Genomic DNA, 11,836 nt, shown 5'->3' with positions numbered 1-11,836 from the left:
AAGTGAAATAGGCTACTCACAGCGATAATAATAAAAAGTTCCAACTGTGGGCACAGGCATGCTGACAATCATGATGTCATGTAATATAATAACCATAATAAACCTCAAGTATAGATAAACCTCGGGCTTTGAAACTCACCCCATAGGAAGCGAAGGGGGCTGTGGATTCGGGACTGTACTGGAGTGAGCTGAAGGCTGTGGACGCGTACGGGGCGAAAGCAGATCCGCTGGAGGACCGTCCCAGATCATCCGTCCGCGGTCCGGTGATCGCGCTGGAGCCGTACGGAGGACACGAGTAGAGAGAGAGCGAGGACTGGTACAAGTATCCCTGAGGAAACGCCATGACCAGACTACTGCTACAGTCTCCTCACGAGCCCCAGAGACAGGACACGCATCCTATGTGCCATGCCATCGACGGAGAAATCAAAGATTCAAAGCTGATCAACTCCCGATATTAGGAAATTAAACGAGGTCGCTTGTATGACCAGTGTCTTCGAAAGTATGTTTCGAGTTCCGTGCGCTTCCTCAAGGAGAATGAAAGAAGAGCTCAAGCTGAGTTTTCCTGCCCGTCTCTCTCTCTCTCTCTCTCTCTCTCTCTCTCTCTCTCTCTCTCTCTCTCTCTCTCTCTCTCTCTCTCTCTCTCTCTCTCTCTCTCTCTCTCTCTAACACACACACACACACACACACAGCGTCCACTCAAATTCACAAGGTCCTCTTCATTTGGTCTCGACATAAGGGCCGTTCACACACGACGCTTTCTTGCGTTCCGTCTTTTAAAAAAAATGTTCAATAGCTTACACCTTCAGCGCACTTTTGTGTCGCGTCTTTCCTTTTTCAACATCTCTCACCACGAGCGCTGAAGATGCAGTCAAGTTTTTACCTCTATCGAAGTAAACGTGTGGTAGAATTTGTCTATACAGTCTTTGAGTTGACAGTTGCGACACATGCTGCTTTTTGGCATTTGACATAAAATGTACCTTGTAAAAGTCGGTCTGGAGATCCAGGCTACTGGTGTATTTTTCGTTTTTAACTGTTTTTGAACTAGTCCTGAGTAAACTGCTCAAATCATTAAAAAAAAATTATATTTAAGAATTTTTCGCCCCCACCGAGCTCTTTTAATTCTAATAATTTATTTTCCATAATATAGGCCACGTCTATTTATTATCATTTATAGTTGACTTACAAGGAGTTTCAAATGGATGATTTATTTGTATTTTAGATTATTTTACGATTATTCCAGTTTTATGTTTAGTGTACTGAATTGAGAGAAAATATAAATAAAATCAATATAATTTTACCGTTTAAAAGCCACGGTATTCCTTCTAAATATGCATTGCATATATTCAGCGCTCCAAATGCGAACCTCACTGGAAGCAGCGAGATCGACTAAATATATTCGAAGAAGAATGCAATCTTCTAAGTATGTTCGATATAGCGCGCCTGTGCCGCTTTGTTGCTTATGAATGGAGCGTCGCGTTTTGTGTTGCGTCGCTTGAGGACGCAGGTGAGTTATAATGCTCCCTCCGCTCTGACATGCGCTCAGGAATGCCTGCACGACTATTAACATGACTTCCGCGAATCAGACTGGAGCAGAGCGAGAATGTTACGACCTCTGACTGCAGATGGAGGAACGCATGATCCTCGCACTACACGCGAGCGACCCGACACACAGCCTGCTGGAACAGGTAAAGGGAGCAGGTGCCCATACATACCTGAAACCGCTCTTTATATGCGAGCACCTGAGCGCGTCAAGCTATTACATACATGCACGCATAAACTATTTATCTAGACATCTTTTATCTTTTAACAAAACATAAAAGTATCGCTTGAATCGCTTGAACAATTTAAACACGCAGAGAGGCGACTAATCTAATTTGCGAGCTCTATTAATAGACTTAAGTGCCTTCTTAATGCAGCATGACTCTGTGAGAGAAGTGTATCGGAAGTCTATATATAAAGCAGGTGTTCTCGATTTATATATCAAACTTTTAACCCAGTAATTGTAACCACAGATATAATGCCTACACTTTTAAAGAATACAATGTATTAGGCTATAGCACTTGATATAATACTTGAAGCTGTGTGTTGATGCACTATATTCTTTTATATCTACACTATAGGTCAGTATTCTAATGCATTATAACTGTGGATGAAATTATTCATGAGAACAACTGATTATAGTGTGCAGGTGCATCTCAATAAATTAGAATGTCGTGGAAAAGTTCATTTAAGTAATTCAACTCAAATTGTGAAACTCGTGTATTAAATAAATTCAATGCACACAGACTGAAGTATAAGCCTTTGGTTCTTTTAATTGTGATGATTTTGGCTCACATTTAACAAAAACCCACCAATTCACTATCTCAACAAATTAGAATATGGTGACATGCCAATCAGCTAATCAACTCAAAACACCTGCAAAGGTTTCCTGAGCCTTCAAAATGGTCTCTCAGTTTGGTTCACTTTATGAATGCATTAGCTACAGGCTTCACGAAAAGCATTGCCAATAGAGTTGTAAGACTGGAGTAATTGTAGATTTTCAAATTTTGTCGAGACGCCTGTTGACCTGCAAAAGACTCTCTCGGTTGGGGCATTTAAACATTTTATTATCTCCAGATGTGTTTATTATACAATTATGTTTCGGCGGTTTTACTTGAGTCTTGATTTGTTGCCTTGAGCTTTGTAACGAGTATATTGATTTGTGTTTTCATCTAGATGCTGGTTTCATGGACCAAGAAGGACTTGCATTTACAGTCAAGGGAAAGGTAGTTGTTAAGCTCAATAGTTTATTAAGTATAGTTTATTAAGTATAATAAACATGTTTTGCATTAAAAAAGGATGGCAAATATGCACTGGTGTGCAATATGTAATTCTATGCAAATGTACACTATTAAAATGTGGAATAGCACAACAAGCCCCCCTTTCTAACACCCCAACCCATGTCTAAAGTTTGTTTCGGCCCAAGAGCAGCCCCAATTCTTTTCAACAGCTGATAAACCTCTAAAATGAGATCTTATAGCTTATTATTCATTTGAACCCCCAAAAAGTGTTATATATATAATATGCCGAGAACCATACCATGATTTTCATGATTTCCTCAAAGTAAACAGACAATATTCTACACTGCAATAAAGGTCAAGAAATGAAAAAAATGTGCTTTATGTAGTAACATCCAAATTAATTGTATTAGTTAATATGACAGAACGTCTCTGGTTACTTATGTAACCATGGTTCCCTGAGTAGGGAACGAGACACTGCGTCCTCTAGGGGTCGCTATGGGGAACGCCTCGTCGTGACCCGTGTCTGAAGCATACATTGAAAAAACACCAACTCGTTGACCGGCAACAGCCATGACGTCACTACCGGTGCGACTACAGTATAAATAGGCGCCGGGAGCTACACATCATTCACTTCTTTGTCTGAAGCTTGCGTCCGCAGCATGGCAAGAAACCTAGAGGACGCAGTATCTTGTTCCCTACTCAGGGAACCATGGTTACATAAGTAACCCGAGACGTTCCCTTTCATGGGAACTTCGAACTGCGTCCTCTAGGGGTCACTATGGGGAACGGTATACCCACGCCACCATGCTGAGGGGAGTGCAAGCCAGAACCATGGCGAGCACTAAGTACCAACTCTACCATATTGCTATGGGAGTCACCCCTGGGACATTAGACGGCTGTAAGTGACATTATTCCCTACGGCCAAAGGCCTAGGCTACATACCCCAAAATACTTACCTGTTAGGGCCAGACTCCTGGGCCCGGGGTAGAGCTCAAGGCTTGGAATCAGAAATAGATTCCTTTAAGGGAATACGACCAAGAGCCTAGAATCATACTAGTCTTGGTCTGTCACACAGGGGCTACCGCACGTTTGTCTTTGCATGTGGTGAAGGAACTGTCTCAACAGATCCTTAGTAGCAATACCCTGTTAAGTCTCGATATTCGCATAACTGGTATGCTGAAACCGATGGATGCATGAGGAAAACGGCCTATTCCATTCCTTCTCGATCTCAGTATGGTGTTCAGGAAGGAAAGGAAGGCTCACCTGAGCTGGAGGGTTATGACCAGAAAGATAACGTTCCTCAAGACGACCTTGCGACACCACTTCCTTAGTCCGCTTCCATGGCAAGTCAAGTCTTGCCGTGGCGCGATCCATAACCTCTAAGAGCTCATCATACGCAGGGCAGGAGGATTGAGAAGGCTCAGCCTCAGTTTCTTCGCTCTCTTCATCCATTTCCTGCTCTTTCGGGGCTGGACTCAGCAGAACACTGGGCCCTGGATCAGATGATGTTAAAGAGAGAACATCATCTTCCAGTGGCTGTATCTCACCCCCTGCCGATGAGTGTGAGAAGGAAAGCCCCTCTCTAAACTCATCGGCCAGGTCCACCTGAGATCCCCACGAGCTCATTCTCCTCCGTGCCTCAGCAGCGGCGGGTCCTGAACTGCGGGAAGCAGATGGCTGCCCCTCTTTACTTGAAAAGAGAGACAAACGAGAATGGAGCTTTTTCATTTGAAAAAACTCGCAATGTACGCAGATTGCCCCCTCGTGGACATCGCATGCATGCTCTTCGCCCCAAACAAACAACACAAAGATTGTGTGTGTCATCTGGTGTCAAATAGCGATGACACGGATACACACACCTTCTAAATGCTCTACTAGTGCTCACCATAATAAATAGAGATCGCTCTTACTTTTTCCTTGGAAATGAACGCTTCAAACAGAACAGTCAATGAAGATGAAGAAGAGAATGATGTGTAGCTCCCGGCGCCTATTTATACTGTAGTCGCACCGGTAGTGACGTCATGGCTGTCGCCAGCCAACGAGTTGGTGTTTTTTCAATGTATGCTTCAGACACGGGTCACGACGAGGCGTTCCCCATAGCAACCCCTAGAGGACGCAGTTCGAAGTTCCCATGAAAGGGAATCACCTTTGGGTTAGACCAACAAAAGTAACGGATCAGATCAGGTGGAAATAGCTGCACATTTTCACTTTTTACAGTGTATAATGGTTTGTCTCGGAAGATTATACCGTAATTTAGAAAGGGTCAATAACCCCAATGGCTAAATGAACATTGATTGACGATAATGGTGCATGAATAATGTTCTCTTTCCACAAAACATTATAAGATTTGATGCATCACAGTCAGTTTTATGGTGATATGACTTCATTATGCAGTAGCTTTGCTCATAAAGACGGATCCAGTTGGTTGCATTTATGCTGTTTTCTCGCTCACATTCCTCTCAGCAATATGGATAAATTTAGTGTTTTCTACACTCAGTAAAATGTTTTCCTCCTAACACAATGATATATCTACAGTTAAGTTTAAAAATAACAAATGATAACAGCTGTGATGTGAGTAAACCTGTGCTTGCTGCAGTCACTGGAGTAATTGGTGCCCGTTTTAGCCAAAATGGCTAGTTATTTATATTCGTGTTTACCAATTGCTTGTTTATACGGAATTCCTTTCTCCAGTCTTCAGGGAATTCTTCAGTTTAACTGAGCTTCAATACTAGCAAAGATTAGTCCCGGCCTCCTTGTTTCTGTTTGCCCTGCAGTTTTACGTTTATCCTGTAAGGTAGTTCTTGTTTGTGAATTTGTGTCATTTCCTCTTTGGTGTCCTTTTGCCACTCCTTGCTGAATGAAGCCTTGTCCCACGCTGTGTTTTGACCCCAGGTGGATCCTGTGGCTTTGAGCCTCGTAGTATTCAGACACTGTTGTGGATATCACATGTCAGTAGATGGAAATGGACACACCAAAGCTAGACGTGGATTAGCTAAAGTGTCGCAGCAGCTGCAGAGTGAACATTGTGGCACATTTTTTCAGAGCCGTGTCATAGTGGTATGACAACGGGTCTGATTTCCATGTTTATTGTCCGGTGTTGTAATAAACTTTATAGAACATTAATTATGTTTTTTTTTCTTTTTTTAAATGTATTTATTTATTTATTTTGATTTGGGTTTTTGGTTATTGTTTTGTTGTTTTGGATTTTGTTAAATTGTTGTGCTTTGCTTTGGGGTTTTGTTTTATTTTGTGTTTTGTTTTGTTTCTGGGTTTTATTGTGTTTTATTTTGTGTTTTGTTTTGTTTCTGGGTTTTGTTTTTCTGTTCTGGGTATTATTTGTTTTGTGTTTTTAGGTTTTGTTTTGATGTTTTTATTTGATGCTGGAAGATTATTTTATGTTTATAGATGCACGTCTTTCAACTTCCATTCTGTTTTTCTTCTAGAATCAAAAGAAAGTCACTCAAAGGACTGTTTAGTCTACATTTCTTTCAGCTAGACTTTAAACCAAAGCCCGTCGTCCCAACACAGAATCTTCAGCTTAATTCGGTTCCTGTAATGTTTAGCAGTGGAATTACTTTATTGCACAAGTATTCAGCAACATCAAATGCTTTACATTTTCTGCAGACCAAGACGAATCAGCAATTGTCCAGAGAAGGCCAAAGTACAAGTGGCCACATGCACACTGTGTTTCTTAATTAATTGCAAATGGCTTGGATTGCACATCCGACCATTATGTATAGGAAAACAATTCCTTGCCAGTTACCAATCCATGTGTAATGAATACCCATTGGAGCTGACTGTTTAACCCGACTTGAATAGGGGGACATTTTACTGAGACATTCTTGTCTAATGAAAGACATGGCATGCCAGTGGAAATGGAGAGAAGAACAGCTGTGACATGTGGAAAGCTGGGATATTTTAATGTGACATCTCATTGAAGGGAGCTTCACCAGTAGTCTGATTGATTTCTGGTTTCTGGTATTATATGAAAAACCTAAAACAATTTGGATGAGGCTTTTGTTTTGGATATGCGAATACAAATGTAGTTAACTTTTTACAAAAAAAGAAAAAAAAGAAAATTGCTACAAGCCTCAACACGAAGTGCAGCATTGAAATATACATGGCCACCACTGAGGTCTTAATGAACATGAATGCTGCTATAAATGACACAAAGCCCACTGGGATTTCTCTTTCCAAATGAAGTGTAGTGGAGGTTGAGTATGGACTGAAGTCTGACAGATGAACTGTGCTTAATGGCCACTTCCAGAGAGGTCTCATCTCCACTGGGCCGTGTACGCACATCAGCAGGTGACTAAAACAGCCACTGCACTTGTCAAACTGTCACATTACAGCCTAATGAAGAGTAATCATGCCGGCGTTGAGTGAAATGTTATTCCTGAGCTAAAGGGTATTTGTGCTTGTCAACCCGTTTTAGATTAGCACAAAAAAACGGCACATGATGCTTTTACGGTGAAGATAAGAGGATGATAGTGAGTTAATGTTTGTTTAATGATGGTTCTACTTGATACTTGAGCAATAAATATGCCAGAATGGGTAATAGGGTTGCATATTTAGATTAAATTAAGCTATCACTCAGGAGAGCCTAGACAGTTTGGTACCAAATGTTGATATGTAAACATTGATAAACATTTTTTTTTCAAGATTTCATGGAATGTTATTTATTTATTTATTTATTTATTTATTTATGTGTGTGTGGATGTGTGGATGTATTTATTTATTTATTGGGAGGAGTCATTAGGTACGCATTACGTTTATGGTAATTTTGTTAATTATTTTTTCTACAGTGAAAAGAATATTAATTCAACAGAGTCTGACAAAATTATGACCCTGTATGATTTTAACTGTTAGATACACTGAAGTGAGACAAGATAAAATCACCATTTATAAACACATATGGTAAACATGTTTAAAACTAGCTAATTTCATGTTTGATAATATAGCATATCTAAAAGTTCATTTTCTAAAAATGTATTTCATTGCTTTCAGAAAGTAATGGAACAGCATATTGTCCCTTATGTATGAAATGTGCCGTTAATTGTTTTAAGAGAGCAACCCGATTCTTTAAAAGTAATAAATAAAGATATTTCATGTTTTATGATCCATAAATAAGATTTTAACAGCTGCATTTATGCAATATTATTCCATGAAATTTTCCAATAAAAGGGCAAGAAAAAAAAAAATATATACTGTATATACGTGTATGGGTAGTTGGCAAATAGGCAGTAAAAAATGCTTATTTTGTAAAAGACAATTTTTGAAGAAGAAATGCATATATAAATAATACAAATATAAAGGGTCACTAACTTCGTCAATTCTTTCATTGTTTTTTTTTAATTTTTTTTTACATTTTTACTGAACTGTACCATAAATTTGTCCTATGGTGTGACAATACAAAAATTAAGAAAAAAAACTTTTTATAATATATGGTGTTATTTAATATGAAATTTTTTCCCCCATGACTTCTTGGACAATTTCAGGACAAACTTTGACTAGACAATCTTAGCTGTCATCCGTTCAAAACAACTGAAAATTATACAATTTTAAGTTGAGTGATATTTGTATCTCCCCTATTGCAATACTCAACTGTTTTTTTAAGATATTTTGAGATAAAAAACAAATCTGTGGTTCTTTTATGTGTGTCACAATAAAGGACAGAAATGGTAGTTATTAAATCATTTCTATTTAATTTTGAACATGTCAAAGGAGAAAGAAGTTTAATTTTGATACAAACAATATCAACATTTTTTAAACAAAACAAAAAAGAATTTTCATCAACAAAATTCAGTCTCTTAGTCAATCATTATGTCACTGAAACTTTTCTAGCACTTTTCTTGTGTGTGTGTGTGTGTGGGTGTGCTCTTTCTGATCTTAATCACTTAATCACTTCTAATGTTGGCCAGTAATTTATGATATGGAATTATATGATAAAACATTGAGATTTCATTATCATATCATGATATCATGTTGGTTAACATTTTCAATGATTGGACAGATCTAAAATTGTAATTTAATATGTTCTATTCTCTGTTTGCAGGAATCAGATTTTTTGACTCATGAGTTCATACCATCTTCATCGCACACTTTAGGATCAGAGCAGCACATTTGTGAGGGGTCAAACTGTCTTACTCATGAGGGACTAAAGCCAGATGTCAAGACCACCACACCAACACCAGCCCAGGCCTTCACAGATGAGTAACGGTCAGGGGCTGGATCCTACTGAGCAACTCCAAGAACCAGAAACTGAACAGATCCTGAAGATCAAGAGGTCTGATCAGGGGGATCTAAAGCGAGGTCATGAGAATCTCATGACACAGAGAAGCTGTGAATATGATCCAGAGGAAGGGATGCCAGCCGTGGAGATCACCCAACCTGATGAGGTGAGTGGAGACCAGAAAGATTCATCACGCCATGTCTTTCAAAACCAATATGATTTCCCCTTGTTTCTTTTGCTGAACACAAACAGAAATGTTTAGCAGAATGTTCAAGCTGCTTTTTTCCACAGAATGAAAGTGAACGATTTTCAGGGAAAAACAATTTAAATGTCAGCCTATTTCCAACACAAAGCTATCAAATGGTTTCAGAAGTTTTAGAATATAGTGTGTGCAGTGATTAGATAGATAGATGTGCATTAATGCTTTAAACAAATAACTATTTAATAGATTACTTTATATTTTGTATTTATTTCTGTGATTAGTATTCATACATGCTGACTGCTTTGTGTGAAACTTCAGTGTATTTTTCCCAGTCTCTTTGTTCTGCTGTATCTGTACAGTCGAGTCTCGCTCTCGCATACAGTCTTTGTTCTTCGTGTAAATGTTATCTCTGATCATGCAGTGCTCGGCTTCTCTTACACAGTTTGTTCAGCACAGATGTTTTTCTTCTCACAAATGAAACAGTTCTCTTGATAAGGTTTGCATTTCTTTCATTTTGTGTATGCAAATTATTAATTTACTTCTTAGATGTGCTGGTTTTACAGCGGTTGTCGTATCAACATTTGACTGAGACAACTGGAAGTTCACCGAATGTCGTAGTTAAAAGCTTTGAAACTTTGTTTAGAATAAGAAAAAACAATAACAAAGTTGCGTTTGTAATTTCTTCGCTACCAAGACAGGATTGCAAACCAAAGATATTATTTATTATTAAATCAAAATTATGCCTAGTTATTTTCGTTCTTTAAATATTTAAAGAACCAACCAAAACTAAAGACTATTGACTTATATAGTATGCTTTTGTAATTTCTTCGGCACAAACAAGACAGAATTGCAAACCAAAAAATAAAAATAAAAAAAAAAAAACATCGTGCACATTCTTCCAAATGTTTCGCAAAATATCTCACCAAAATGTAATAACTTGCTCCACCTCTCTAATAACTTACACCAAAAACGAAACTTCTATCATTTACTCACCCTTATGTTGTTCCGAGCCTAAATGTACTTTGAGAAACACAAAAGATGATATTATGAAGAACGTTGGGAACCAACCAACACTTCTGTTGTAAGGACAAATAAAAAATATATGGTGTTATTTAATATGAAATTTTTTCCCCCATGACTTCTTGGACAATTTCAGGACAAACTTTGACTAGACAATCTTAGCTGTCATCCGTTCAAAACAACTGAAAATTATACAATTTTAAGTTGAGTGATATTTGTATCTCCCCTATTGCAATACTCAACTGTTTTTTTAAGATATTTTGAGATAAAAAACAAATCTGTGGTTCTTTTATGTGTGTCACAATAAAGGACAGAAATGGTAGTTATTAAATCATTTCTATTTAATTTTGAACATGTCAAAGGAGAAAGAAGTTTAATTTTGATACAAACAATATCAACATTTTTTAAACAAAACAAAAAAGAATTTTCATCAACAAAATTCAGTCTCTTAGTCAATCATTATGTCACTGAAACTTTTCTAGCACTTTTCTTGTGTGTGTGTGTGTGTGGGTGTGCTCTTTCTGATCTTAATCACTTTCAATGATCTAATGTTGGCCAGTAATTTATGATATGGAATTATATGATAAAACATTGAGATTTCATTATCATATCATGTAATTATTTTGGTTAACATTTTCAATGATTGGACAGATCTAAAATTGTAATTTAATATGTTCTATTCTCTGTTTGCAGGAATCAGATTTTTTGACTCATGAGTTCATACCATCTTCATCGCACACTTTAGGATCAGAGCAGCACATTTGTGAGGGGTCAAACTGTCTTACTCATGAGGGACTAAAGCCAGATGTCAAGACCACCACACCAACACCAGCCCAGGCCTTCACAGATGAGTAACGGTCAGGGGCTGGATCCTACTGAGCAACTCCAAGAACCAGAAACTGAACAGATCCTGAAGATCAAGAGGTCTGATCAGGGGGATCTAAAGCGAGGTCATGAGAATCTCATGACACAGAGAAGCTGTGAATATGATCCAGAGGAAGGGATGCCAGCCGTGGAGATCACCCAACCTGATGAGGTGAGTGGAGACCAGAAAGATTCATCACGCCATGTCTTTCAAAACCAATATGATTTCCCCTTGTTTCTTTTGCTGAACACAAACAGAAATGTTTAGCAGAATGTTCAAGCTGCTTTTTTCCACAGAATGAAAGTGAACGATTTTCAGGGAAAAACAATTTAAATGTCAGCCTATTTCCAACACAAAGCTATCAAATGGTTTCAGAAGTTTTAGAATATAGTGTGTGCAGTGATTAGATAGATAGATGTGCATTAATGCTTTAAACAAATAACTATTTAATAGATTACTTTATATTTTGTATTTATTTCTGTGATTAGTATTCATACATGCTGACTGCTTTGTGTGAAACTTCAGTGTATTTTTCCCAGTCTCTTTGTTCTGCTGTATCTGTACAGTCGAGTCTCGCTCTCGCATACAGTCTTTGTTCTTCGTGTAAATGTTATCTCTGATCATGCAGTGCTCGGCTTCTCTTACACAGTTTGTTCAGCACAGATGTTTTTCTTCTCACAAATGAAACAGTTCTCTTGATAAGGTTTGCATTTCTTTCATTTTGTGTATGCAAATTA

General features: G+C 38.2%; 1 protein-coding gene across 1 annotated transcript in view; it reads right to left on the bottom strand.

The window, feature by feature from the left end:
• The window catches only part of irx5b (iroquois homeobox 5b), a 3,029-nt gene extending 2,540 nt beyond the window's left edge, over positions 1 to 489 (bottom strand). Inside the window, exon 1 of the mRNA XM_016238602.1 lies at positions 140 to 489. Coding sequence (XP_016094088.1) covers positions 140 to 343 — 204 coding nt within the window. The 5' untranslated portion in view covers positions 344 to 489. The remainder of the gene's footprint in view (positions 1 to 139) is intronic.
• Positions 490 to 11,836: the final 11,347 nt, after the last annotated feature.

The sequence above is a fragment of the Sinocyclocheilus grahami genome, unplaced genomic scaffold, assembly GCF_001515645.1.
Source record: "Sinocyclocheilus grahami isolate Dianchi unplaced genomic scaffold, SAMN03320097.WGS_v1.1 scaffold543.1, whole genome shotgun sequence".
Classification (NCBI taxonomy): domain Eukaryota; kingdom Metazoa; phylum Chordata; class Actinopteri; order Cypriniformes; family Cyprinidae; genus Sinocyclocheilus; species Sinocyclocheilus grahami.
The sequence above is the reverse complement of the archived record's forward strand: the minus strand, read 5'-3'. Positions and strand labels throughout refer to the sequence as shown.